This window comes from Argiope bruennichi, chromosome X2 (genome assembly GCF_947563725.1).
Source record: "Argiope bruennichi chromosome X2, qqArgBrue1.1, whole genome shotgun sequence".
NCBI lineage: Eukaryota > Metazoa > Arthropoda > Arachnida > Araneae > Araneidae > Argiope > Argiope bruennichi.
In genome coordinates, this window is record NC_079163.1 from 61705158 (window position 1) to 61719509 (window position 14352).

The 14352-nt window shown below is 28.0% G+C and overlaps 1 protein-coding gene across 1 annotated transcript in view; it reads left to right on the forward strand.

Moving 5' to 3' along the window:
* The window catches only part of LOC129961105 (uncharacterized), a 56593-nt gene that overhangs the window by 18707 nt on the left and 23534 nt on the right, over positions 1-14352 (forward strand). Inside the window, exons 7-13 of the mRNA XM_056074935.1 lie at positions 2302-2427; positions 4627-4762; positions 5792-5919; positions 8741-8848; positions 9711-9918; positions 12209-12351; positions 14223-14327. Of these exons, the coding sequence (XP_055930910.1) occupies positions 2302-2427; positions 4627-4762; positions 5792-5919; positions 8741-8848; positions 9711-9918; positions 12209-12351; positions 14223-14327 (954 nt within the window). The remainder of the gene's footprint in view (positions 1-2301; positions 2428-4626; positions 4763-5791; positions 5920-8740; positions 8849-9710; positions 9919-12208; positions 12352-14222; positions 14328-14352) is intronic.

A 14352-nucleotide genomic window follows, 5' to 3' on the forward strand; every position in this document is an offset into this window, starting at 1 on the left:
ATTAATTTTAAAGCATCTCACGTTTTCTTTATCCCAATAAAACAGTATAAAAGTATGGTTGATGTTGCTAATTCATATAAAAAAAATTCGCAAAATTTTCAGCCTTATACAACTTTAAATATTGTGTCTCATTTTTACTTAATTCTGTTTTATCAGATTTCTGCATTAAATAATCAAGATATTTACTTAAATACAATGCGAAATACAAAAGAATTAATCCATTCAGCAACTTTTCCGTTTTGTTTGAAAAGCGAATTTAATATATTTTAGTTGATGTATCCGAAGTTAAAATAATAGTAATAATAATCTGCGAAGAAACGTGAATTACTAGAGATGGTCCGTTAAAGTCTTCCATGTTGTCAGAATTACTCATCTCATATCATAGATTTTGTATAGCGGAAAATATTCATCCACAACTCTGAGCTTTGGTGATTCCGCGTTAATTGCCTTTTTTTACGATATATCATTGGCACGGAACGGCCAAAAAAATCGAACGATGCACGTTACTTAAGTGCTAATTATCGCACAATAAAACCAAAATATTTTATCTTCCTAAAAAAATAATCTGTAAAAGTTATGTAATTTTTTTTTTAATTCAAGGGATCGTCTTCCTATTAAAATTCTTAACTCGGTTTTCTTTAAATGGCAATACTCAATTTGGAATGTGAATTTCAAATTCTCCAGATTAAATTAGCTTGAACATATACATAAAACTTTACCATTTCAAAACAACTGATGATGAATTATGAACAGATGAAATTAAAGGCTCCTACTGCTCCTATCTAATCACTTTTAATTATCTATAATTTCTTATTCAGGGTGTTCTGAATGTGATGGATCATTTAAAAGGAGAATAACTAAAAGTTCTTATTGAAAGATTTGTGAACGACTTGAAAATAAATGTGAGGCCGGTGCTTGAAAGAGAACGTATTAATAAATCTAGCGATGCATTTTTCTTGCTTTTAACATTTGTAGATTATGAACACTAAGAATTGTTCGGATACTTTTTTGACTTTCTGTAATCGAAAATGTGTATAAATCGGCTTGGAGAATTATATTTATAATTTAGCAAAAAAAAAAAAAAAAGTCATGCAACCGTATGCTTGGTATCTTATATAAACATATTTTTGCGTATGTCAGGCCGACAAGAAGACAATTTTGGCTTTATTTTCAATTTATTTTTCCACTGCAGGGTATGATGTATACGCGGGGATTACCAGTAAGAAGAGAAAAAGTATGATCAGTTTCTCAATCAACGTTTTTTATTGAAACATCATATAAGGATTTCTTTAACGTGTGTCGATTCAAGAAAGGGAATCTTAAGTATGTTTACCAGGAATGCGTTGTCGTGAAGGATTTTTTTCCTTCGCCTGCATTGTGAGAATTATATAGACATTAACTTTTTAAAGCACCTCTTAGAAATTTAGATCAGAAAATGAGAGAAAATTTTAGAATAAAGTTATATGGGCTAATTTAAGATTAAAAAATTGGAAATTAACTTGGATTTAGATTAGATTAAGAACATCATTACATTATATATATATATTGCATAATTTTTATTGATATGTGGCCGAAGGATGACTCTTTTCGAAGAAACTAATTTATTTTACCTCGAGAAACAAAATTTGTACTATAGGACGAAAGGTGGAACGCGTCTGTACTCACCAGAAACTGCCAAAACTGCCTGAAATTTTTCGCTTCAGTGATTTTACAGTGAGATTCTGATAGGGATTTTTTAGCCACGTGTTGACTTCGGAAGCAGAATCTTAGGTATCTTTATAAGAATGCCCATAAGCGTTAAGCATTTTTTATCCCTTCGCTGGGGACGTGAGATTTCCCGATTCAGCAATTTTTTAGAGCTTGTGTTAGAAATAATTTAATAAAAGTGGGAATTGGAATATGAGAAAATTTTAGAAAATACGAGAAAATTTTAGAATAAAGTAATATGGGCTAATTCAAGATAAAAATAGAAAATTAATTAGGGTTTAAATTAAATTTACAAATATCGCAAACTCACTCACTCACTATAAGGTCAGAACAGTGGCTCCTTTTTACAATCTTTCTACAGTGCAACTTTAATTATGATCACCCTTTATAAAAGCTAGATTTCAAGTACATTAAAAATTAACCTGTAGCTGTTCTAGTAATTCTGAAATAAAGAACGGTCTGAATCGTAGATATTACTCATAAAAATCTTTCATAAATATATTTTGCATTTTGGAAAAGGGTCTGATGTATAGTAAGCATTTTTGTTAAAATGAATATTGATATGTTTATTAACCTTTTAACTGTTTTTCATAGGATATCGATGACATTCCACCCGGCCAAGATTGGCAGGATGTAATTAATAATGCCTTAAATAATTGCACAGCTTTTGTTGCTTTAGTTACTCCTAGATATGGAGAGACTAAATGGACTAATCGAGAAGTAAGTCTTATTTACTTACTAAAATTGTATATTGCTTATTTTTATGTATTATTTTTCAGATATCAGTACTGAAAATATTTATCATACTATTTTGTTTGCATTGAAATATCTATTTAATTTATGTTTGTGAAAATGTCACTAAAAAGTACATACAGTTGGATGAATTTGATTATCAAATTCACTCATTATATATTTAATTTTAGTTAATAAATAATAAATTACATCGGCATAATTTCAAGCATCCTAATGATAATATTGTGGAAATTTATTTATAAAAAAACTCTTTGTGAAAAGTCTGTATTTAGTATTCTTTTTCCCCATTCGAGTTTTGGAGTTTAGTGGCGTTAGTTTTACTGAGAAAGATATTTTTTTAAGATTAAGATATTTTTGTGGGAAATTTCTCTCTGTTATCGATTGATCTTTTATAACTGCCTCAATTTCATCAAATTTACTATTTTAATTAAAAGCAAGTGATAAAGATATGGTTTCAACAAAAATTTCATTTCCAAAATAACTTTTACCTTGAATATTACCCGATGTACTTTTTTGTAGGAATAAACGATTTATTTGTTATTATAAGTTCACTTCCTGAATCTTTGAGAAGCATTTTCCACATCCAGTAGGATATCAATGTATTCTAATTTATTACATATTTTTTATGTGTGTGTGTGTGGGGGGGGGGTAACTTCCAGTTTCCAATATAAAAAAATTGATTTTCTGCCACATTTTCTTTTTCATTTTTTTTCGTTAAATAGTCTTAGGCCATTTCGAGCATAAGGAAAATATTTATCTCTTTTTACTGCATGCATTGCAAATTCTTTTGTCTTTTTAAAACTTAATTTAATTAAAGTTTTAATTGCTTGATTTTGAGAGTGATATTTTCGCTTCGTTAGCCTGTAATTTAGAATTATTTACTTCAGATAAAAATTTGTCATACCATTCAAAGAAAAATCATACAACCTAACTGAAATGAAGAAAACTATATTTTTCCTTCACGATCTCCTGTATGTTCTTTAGATTTTAAATAAAATGTCTCATGCTATTTATCTGCAATAGTTAAATTGCATTACTTTTTTTTCTGCCATCATGTCATTCTGAAAAAGAAAGCCTTTGTAATTTCTAGATAATATCCCAGGGTTCGATTCTACTGATTTTTTACACTTGTTAAAATATAAATATTATGCAGAAGTGGTCAGCATTCTTTAACCCTTTCTAGGGCCAGGGGAATTATGGCCTTCCACCAAATTCATCAATCTTTATATGAAGTTAATGTGGATTAGCATAAGTTTTGACAAATTTTTCACTAGGTCAGAAGCTTAGATGCTTCAGTTCATCTCACACAAAATGGTGTATCTTGAGTAGTTATTAAATCAATCAATTTTAGTAGTTACTAAATCATTGAGTAGTGAATAATTCATCAAATGAAATTTTAAATGAATCACTTTTCTTAAGCCGATTTCAATCCTAAAAATATTTTACTAGAAATTACCTAAACTTTTATGACTAGAAAAAAAGGCCTTTTAAAGGGTTAACTGACCTAGTTTTGTCAACATCCATTAAAAGGTCCCCAGTTATATCCTAAAAATTAAACATTCCATTTAAAATGCCATGAAAATTTGAAATTTATAACTTCTTTGTTAAATTGGAATATTATATTAAAATAGGATGTCGAAAGTTTCAAATAAATTATATCTTGATAATAGTTGTTGATAAATTATTTTAAAATTCAAACGATAGATAAATATGTAAATGGTTTTAATTTTCAAACTGTAATTAAATGAGATGTTTTCTTTTGCAATTTATAAGTACTCAAATAAGAGATTTCAGTCATAAAATTTTATATAAATGAGTAAGGATCTTTAGTTTCCGAACTATTGACCTCGCCTCATTCATTTTGGCAAGAATATTTGTTCTGGAAGTGCTGCTTTTAAATATTCGAACATAAAGGAGTCTTCAAACTGTAACTGTAATATTTGGTTTCATCATCAGTAGGGCTTAAAATTTCAAGATTTTTACAGAAATCTACAGCATAAAAGTTTTTTTTATGTAGTTTTATATTTCAGAACAAATAAATGATTTCAATCATAAAATTGTATATAAATAAGTAAGTATCATTAGTTTACAAACTATTTTGAATTTTCCGTTGTTGCATCCAGTTGTGATTTAATTTTCTCAAAATATTCGCGTGTATGTTTTCAGGCCAAACTTGCCGATGATAAAGAAAAACATATAATTCCTGTAAGTTTTCTGGATAAATGGCCACCTGATCAGCTAGCTATACAGTTTCTTTCTCTGCAGTACATTCCTTGGAAGACAGTTGATGAAATAGATAACGGTAAGATTTAGAGATATCTTAAGATATTCTTTGTATTATCGATGTATATCGTACTTTTTATATTTTAGTCTATGTTAGTCATATAATAATGTTATTTAGCATAATAAATACTATAAAAAATGCTTTTTTTAAAACTATAATACTCTTCAATCTTCTGAGAAGTATTAAATTAACTTAGCACAAGATTTCTAATAAAAAATTCATAATTTTTAAAACAAAATCGAACGATTTGCAGAATACTTTTTGGTATTATTGAAAGTGCATTCCATTGTGATTGTTTTTTCAAATCCATATTAAAACTGAGTGTGCAATTATTTAATTTTTTTGTATACTGAACAAATAAGCATTATTCCCAAAACGTATTACGTTGGTAAAATTTAAGCATAATGTTCTGAGATACTTTATTCTTTGTGGGGGGGGGCTGGAAATTTGATATTATGGTATAAAAATTTTAAGCGTCCCATATTCAACCATGTACTTTTGAAAATTGGAGAAGTTCTAGCTGTTGTCTTCACACGATTTTCTTAATCTTTTTTTTCTGGTATTCTTCTAACAAACGGGTACACCTTTGCCAGTTACATGGAAATTCTCTCTTTTATGTGACGATTCAAATATTTCAATTATGAAGCTTTTAATTGTTCAACGAATTAAAAACTCACAAGTTTCATTTTATATTGTATATTCCATGCAAAGTATAATTTTCTGAAATTTAACTAAACGAATATTTGATTATTCTTTTAATAAAAATTGTGTTCAAATTGTATTGATTGAAGTTTTTACTGAATTTTTTAAAAATTTTAGGGATAAAGCACATTAATATAATATTCAGCAAATTTCTGCATTCGTGTCGTGATATGTATACTGCTCCTTGTTTTCATTGATATATCAGTTATTTCGTTTGGATATTTTATGAAATTTGTATTTTCTGCAAAGACACTTTTAAATAATTTGTATTAGAGTTTTGAAATTTTTCATTGATGTTAGCTGTAGTCTTATAAACCATTAATTTTTTTTCTGTTCTTTTTGAAGATAAAGATAACGCTTTTGATGATATTAGTTCCTGGGATCAAAGATGTGTTCATAGAGTTGCTAAAGAAATTAAGAAAATCTGTATGGAACAAGAAGTTTCAACCCCTGATAGTTTATCCCTTTTGGATGTAAGTATGTGTGACATTGTTTATAACACCTCGCACGAAAATAATAAACTCTGGTTTTATAGAAATAATTACTTCTCCATGAATCCTGATAATAGCTTAGATTTTATGGAGCTTGGGTCAACATATGGAGGGATAACATTTGAAGTTGATTTGTCTTTTTTTTTCCATAAATCCGTGTAGCTGTCTATTTTGTGATTGACTTCTGATGCGTAATATTCAATTTGTCATCTCATTCTAAAAGTATCCAAATTGTTCTGATAACTTTAAGATCAAGATGATATATTGGCAAAATGAGTTGTGGGGTATCAAATTCACGATCTGTTGATATTGTCCTGTCTTAATCGCATTTAGTGAAATGAACCGTTGTCGAGTTAATATGCGATTTTGTTGATATGGTTTTCTCTGAGCAAAACGTTTGTATAGGAGAACGATTTGATCATACTGCATAGGAATATCTCTAAGCATCTCACATGCTCAGTATTCTTCAGGGACAGGGCTGTCTTCCGTTTGCCAATTCATCTACAGGAAAGGTTTGTCAAGGCAAACGCCATTAGATGCTGATATTTTCATACTTGTAGCGGTGTTCCTGTCCAAACTCTGTGATCTCATTTTGCCTGTTGATAATATCGCATTTTGAACCTTAACAAGTTAATTCATAAGAAATTCTTACCACAAATTTATTAAGAATAAACGTTATGCATCAATTTCACGCAATTTGTTTTTAAATGTTTAATATTTTTTATAATAAGCATTTCATAGATTTGCTGCAAACCAAAACATGTTCTTAAATTGTTGGCTTCTTGTAAATATCGCTTTCGTAATATTTGACATTGACATTTTTACTTATTTATCAATATAATGAAGTAGTAAATAAAATCTAATGTGCTATTACTAAATCTCTATTGGAAACAATTTTCTGTTTTAGAAATTAAAATTTGATTTGTATATGGTTGTAAATTCGCTTCATAAAGTGTAGACATTATGAGTTAAGAAGGAAACTACAAAATTAAAATTTCTTTATTAAACTAACTAACCACAACAGCAAACAAAAAAAAATTAGTACAAAATAGAAATTAAAATTATTCTCATAGGGCGAGACACTTTGTCCATCGGTAGGAAAAATCATTCACGACTGAATAGTTCGGCGATTTACAATAGTTTTCTTGTGATCAGTTATCATGCATACCACTTTAAATCCTTGTGGAATGGACGGAAATGCATTAAATATAGTTTTATTTTGAAAACATTATTACTTCTATTTTGTAATGAATATCATTAGCAAAAAAATGATATGAGTTTACTGGCTCATATGGATGTGAACAAACAGTATTTTTGTCAACAAATGTGTCTGTTTAGATTTGAGTTCGAAGTATTCTTAATTTACTGACTCATATTTCATAATATGTTTGATTCTGTATCAATTTTTCATTTCTTGAATGATGTTTATACACTGTGATTAAATCATATATTACAGATTTAGATTTACACCATTCTTTGTAATTACCAGTCTTTTTTGTGTAGCGCTTACCCTTATTTCTGTGCTGAGAATTTGATCTACTGACAAGAAAAATTAATTCATTAGTCAGCCTTATATTGTCTCATCCAGCTTGAAATTAAGATTCAATTGTCATTTTACTGAGCATTTAAAACTGTGCTAACATTTAGCAATATAAAGTTGTGAAGCAAGTCCTTTATTTTGAAAAGAAAAATGATGAATATGCCGTTGGCTAAATGAAGGAATTCTGCGATGTCCCAGAAAAGTTCAAAGCTAACTCTTTCTGATCAATCGCTTTGTTGTCAGCTTTTTGAAATAAGCTCACACATCTTTATATGTTTAGTGTACGGTGATTCACTTAAACGCCCTTGAAATATATTTAATTGTTTTATAATTTGCCTAGAATATAGCAAAATAGCGACGGTTTTGATAATAAGCTGATTCATAAACAACGAATTAAAAATCTTAAAAGAGAAGCTGATGCTTCTGGCACTTCATTCATGCTTTAATTCAGAATCAGATTTTGGTGCCGGACCTTTTTTTCTTTATTACAGCCAGTCACCCCATTATCACAGAATTAAGTCGTATAAACAGGTATTAAAATATTTCGCAGCCGGTAGAATTTGGTGCCGGACCTGCCGGTCTTTTTTTTTTTTTTTTTTTTCCTCTTTCTTTTCTCAAAATAATTTTCTTGGGTTTTTAACTATTTTTTTATTTTCATATGGAAAATTTTCAAAAGAATTTATCATTTTTAACATACAGTTGTTAATTTCATTTTTTGTATTGCTGCAACTTATATGGGTCAATTTGAATCATTTGGAGGATTTTTTATTACCTAGAATTTGTGGCATTATTTTTCTGTTGTTATCATTTAATCAATGCATCTAACTCATAAGAATATCTCTTTAACTGAAATTTGAAATTGCATTAAACCTTATTCTAGTTTTATCTAATTAAATTATATATATACTTTCCTTTTATTTATTTATTTATTTTGAATTATGAGCTTGTTTACTTATTCTTTATACAGGAATGAATTAAATTCATTTAAAAAAATTAAAACTTTAGACTTAGAGAATTATCTGTTTAAACTTTATATATAAAAAAGATTTAATTATATAGATTCTGTTAATGAAATTTAAAAGAAAAATGCTTAATGTTTCAAAGCTGATCAGAGACTTCTTTTTATTATGAGGTTAAATACATAACTATATTGCTTGTATTGCTTGTTTTAACTTTGCAAATATCTATATGTTTTAATATTTGTAAGGTAGTAAAATTTAGTAATGTTGTAATTTTATTCAATTATTTCTTTTCCTCTATCAGTCTAAACCAATGCTGTCAAATGGAAGTTTGCCATTTTATTCTCCAACTGAATCCCAACGGAGCAAAGATAAAATTGTAATTAGTGCTCATTCGGCTCAAAAACAATTTGTAAGTGTTTTTTAACATTTTGCTTTTTTTTTTTTTTTTTGCATTTGTCATTAAGAATAAAATCATTGAATATGTTATATATTTTCCAATGTAGTATATATCTTAATTTACTCATAATAAAAGAGAGAGAACATTATGAATCTCAGAGTAGTCTTACTATTTTAAATTACTACAGGGAGAATTCTTGAGCTATAGGATATCTTTTACGTGGAAAACTTCAACACGCTCCGCAAAATTTTTCACACTGGCAAGTAAAGAATGTTTAAAGTCCGTAATACTTACTGCACGGGCACTATTACTTCTACTGTCATATATGTTTTCTGCTGCCTTTTTCACAATGCTGGCGTCCTTTTTTTTCCTTGTCCAAATTGAACGACTGCTTTCCAGTCTTTTTCGAAAAGCTAGATAATTTTTTAAAGGTACGAAAATGCGGTAGAACTACCCAAATTCTTAATTTGTTAAAATGCTCAAGTGCGGCATAGTTGTTGCTGTTTTGTTGATAAAAGTTGCACAAGTATTGTGTGGGCTGTTAAGTTAATTCAAATAATAAATGGAATTTGTGCTTGATGACAAATTGATTCACAACTCTTTACATTCAAGATCATAGATACAAATGAGTTGCAGTGAAGTGACACCCCCCCTCCTTTCCTTAGTGGGAAATTGGAATTGCATACTCTGAAAGTTTCATGAATCTACATTGGTTGTGCTTTGCAGAGTAATTTTTCTTGTCGTGAAGTCCTTTCATCATTCTGAATACTGAAATTTATTTTCTGAAATATTTCTTAAATTAAATTGCATTACTTAAATCATTTATTCCATGTTATATTTTGCTAATTTCTGTCTTATCATAATATTTTTGAAGGTAGAGAAAATTACAAATATGTTGAAAGAAGAAAACTATGAAGTGTGGTCTTCAGTAGATTTTGCAGATAACTGTGGAGACTTTGATTTCTTATGTGATGACAGTCATTCTCAATCTCCTGTTTTTGATGCCTATTGTCATGAGAAAGCATATTCCAGCGCTAGCGCAATGAATAAGCTCAACCAATACTCATATCCTGATTCTAAAAGTAAGTGCTTTAAGACTTTTTGCTTTTTGAACATCTTCTATAATGTAGGTTTGCGTTTTATTTTTATAAATAAATATATAAACTGCAATATATATATATATATATATATATATATATATATATATATATATATATATATATATATATATATATATATATATATATATATATAATAAAATTCATGTCAGCATTTTTAAAAATATATGCAAGAATCATCCTTGCCGCATAGGTAGGACTCTCTTTATACTTGATAAATTCTTTTCCTTCTGTATTAACCCTTAAAAGGGCCATTTTTTTCTAGTCATCTTATGTTAAAATATTTTAAGGCTTGGAATTAGAATAAGAAAAGGGATTCATTTAAGCTTATTAGATAAATTTAATTAAATTAATTAATTAATTTGGTTAATTAATAATTAAGTAACAAATCTAGACACATCAATTTGTGTGAGATAAAGAATTGAAGCATCTGTTTCTGTCTTTCTAAAAAAATTTGTCAAAACTTATGCCAACCTACATAATTTCATACAAAGATTGATAAATTTGGTGGGAAGCATACTTCCCACTGCCCTAGAAAGGATTAAAGTAAACCACTTTCATTGTCTGGCCGATCGATTTATTTCGTTAAATCCTTTCAATGGCTGTACTATGGATTTGTTGTATTTCAATAGATAGGGATGTTCGTTCCCATAATGTTGTAAGACGTTTTGAATTTCATGTATTTATTTGGATAATTTTTTAAAAAAATGTATTCTAAAAATACATTTACTTTCTAGTAAAATTGTAAATGTATTCTATAATGCATGAGATACTGAAAAGATGACGCTATTCTTGAATTTTTCAAAACATTTAGTTACATCTCCCCCTCTCCTGTCTGATAGTTTGGCATGTTTGCCAGAAAAGCCCTTGTAACACTCTTCACTTATCCAGTCAGGGATATCAAGCGTTCTTATTGAATGGGAGAACAGGATTAATAGAGATAAAAAAAAGTATGGTTAGTATAAAAGTCAGATATAAGATTGTGAATAAATGAAAATCGGTAAAGAATTAATCACTCAAATAGCTGGATATTGATCTGCTTTAGAAACGAGTTATATATTATATGGACTCCTTCCGAATGAATTATTTTATTTCTTGAAGAAGCCACTATTAATAAGTTTGCTTATTCGATCGGGAAGCGTTTCGCTACTCCTCGACTATCATTAGGTAGAAGTTGTTAATTGGAAAGATTGGTTAGAAAAAAAAAGATTATAATTGTTGCTCTTGTTGAGTTCTGTGATAAATAGGTTCATTTTAATTTTTATTTTGTATTTTTCTTGAAAACAAGATTACTTATTTATTTTTATATTGCAGTTGTCTCCTTTTTGTTAATTCCTCTGTGAAAGTAAAATGGTGGTTTTATTTTATTAAAAAAGTATTGATATTTATAATACTTAATTTATTTTAAATAATGAGTCCAAGTACTCTGTAAAACAGCGTATGGTGTTTTATCTTTTCCCCCTTTGTTTTACAATAACCAATAACGTTCCAATAAAGTTCAACATAAATGCAAATTATACCCAATTTGCCAAAAACTCTCAATATTTTTACTAGTCACCAAAACTCCCCCAGGAGTTCCTCCCTTCCAAATGTTCTGAACATCACTATATGCAGAATAGTCAATACCTCTGTAAGTAATAATCGTATATCAATCGGGGTTTTTATCATTATAAATGAGCTACCGCAAGGTAACTTTCACATTTACATTAAATTTAATACTTTTTATAAGTTTATAATATGTGTTTTAAAAATAGGCATTTTTGCTTTTGAATTTTTTCTATTGCATTTTTTATATGTCATATCATGCACAAAAAAACCCTCTCCTGTATAAGTTATAGTCTACTCTTATTTGTATCTACTTTTTATATATTAATATGAGGGAGGGTGAAGAAGATAAGAGGATTCGGAGTTCGAGAGGGCTGCTCAGCAAGTACTGAGATTTATTAGACTGAGACATGAATAAGCAAGTAATGAAGTATTGTGATTGAAGTAAATGAATGGAACTAAATCTTCTGCAAGATGTAAAGCAAATTTATGGGATTCTGATTATTAGATATGTCTTAAAACTAGATTTACCTAGAAGATATGATGTAAAACAACATAATGTTTAACGATATGATGTAAGACAACATAAAATGATTTTTATACAATTTCTAATTCCTTCAGTGTCCTTTGGTTATTCTGATAATTAAAATAAAATTTATGATTATTTATATTTATTCTTTTAAAACTTAATGTATATTTTATGTTTCAGTTATTTCCCCATGTGGAAGAGGTCATGAGTATGATAATCTAAGGAATATGAAGTTTAACTTTAGAAGACAAGTTAAAGAAGCGAGTTTTGTAATAGTTGTAATGTCAGAAGATTATTATAAATCGAAAATTTGCGTACAACAGGTAAAATGTTTTCATAGACGTTTCTCATTTATATCGACATGTTTATCTAACAAATCGATTTATATAATTATATTATGATAAGAATAATATAGAATTTTACTTCAATTTTCTTACTTTAAATTTTGAGATTTAATGAAGTATGCAAAATTTAATTCTTTCTCAACGTCGCAATATATGGATACGAAACGGAATTAAGAAAATAGTTATTGGGAAGGTGAAATCACTTTTTTGGAGAGAGAAAGAAAAAACATTGTGAAGTTTTTATGACTGTTACTTAATATGCAATAAAATTTAAATTAAGTTCTTCAACCTTTGCTGAAATATTTTCTAACGTAACTATATTTCTGTATCAATTGTTTATCAGTTATATAGAATTTTCATAGTTCAAAGATGTTTTGAATTTCAGTCTCATCGTAAAATTCAAAAATGAGGAACAGAGAAAAATATTTTCTTAGTTTACAAATGAAAATAAATTATTGTTTTGTTAAAAAAAATTTCTCTGTTCCTAACATCACCTTTCCATAGTATAATCTTCGATATTTGTTTACCACTTTATATAATGTCTTTTAAACTGGAGCTTCAAATATTAGGCTGGGAAGGAGAAATAATCTCAAGTATGAGAATGGTAATTTGATAGTCTAGTGTTGAGTTTCCAGGAGGCATAAGCATTAGGATGGTATAATTAATGAGTTTTTGTAAGTTTTCGCCCCATGTCATCGAAAACGAGGAATAGACAAAAACTGCCTCATATTTCTAAATTGGAAATGGCATAAGTTTCGTATTTACTTACTGTTCATTTCAATTTTCCCAAATTGACTACGGTTTTGAAGAAGTTATTTTATTGATTCTAATGATCTAAAATTAAGTAAATATTTATCTACATCGTGTATCTGTTTTAAACAATTTGTTTACACGTTTCAACTATGATAACTTTTTGTAACCTCATTAGTTGATGTTTGTTTTTTTAAATAATAAATTTGTCTATCTTGAAAAATATTTTTCTGTTGGAGAACCAGTTTGAGATTCTATAATTTATCTCAGACGAGGATTGATTAATTAATAAAAAGGTAATTTTGCATTTATGTGATAAACTATTATGTAAAATTTTTAGATTGATGCTAATTTATTAATCTTAATTTTTCTAAATTTTTTTTTTTAATTTTCAGCTTGGATTTTTTCCCTTCCACATTATTTTTTAATAATTTTTTTTCTATATGAAAGTTATTTTTTATAGTAATTTGTCCTTGAGCACATTGAAAATTGCTTTTTTACTTTTTGGGTGCATTTAGATGTCTAGTGACTTTCATGATTCTCAGTTTCTCTCTACTTCAGAACAGTACATTTTAAAAGTTTATTCCATGAATTATATGGCAAGCCTCATTTTTTCCACCAAAAAATTATTTTCATGTGTCAGGCTATATGTAAATCTTAGTCAGTGTTCATTATGTTGCATAGTTTACTTTTAATCTTAATTATTTTTAGATTTTGAAGAAAAAAACATTCCGGCATGATTTTTTCCCTTTTTGATGTAATGGGTATTTTATGCTTTTAAATATTTCAAAATTATGTATGGAGTGGGATTATGATAAATGAATACTTACTTTTAGCTATTTGTCATTTTTTTTTGTTTAATTTTTCTGCAATTAAGTTTTTTTAAACCTTTTTTTTTCTTTATTATTTGTCATTCTTATTTTAAAAGATGGTAAATTAATGTGCCAGATTTGAAAGAAAAATTAGTAAAATCATTAGAGATTTTTAGATTCATATAATAATCAAATCAAATTTTTAGTGAACATTATTGATTTATTTTCTTTAAGTTCATGCAGTTTTTTAATAAAAAAAAGTTTTCTTACTTTGATAATTCATTCTAGGCTTATTACTGTGAACAGCGGGTAGATGTGGTTGTCATCAAATATGGAATGTTTGACATTGACAATATTATTCTGAACTTTTTTCCTGAACAAGATATGTTAAAGGTATGTGCAGTTTTTTCCTTATCCA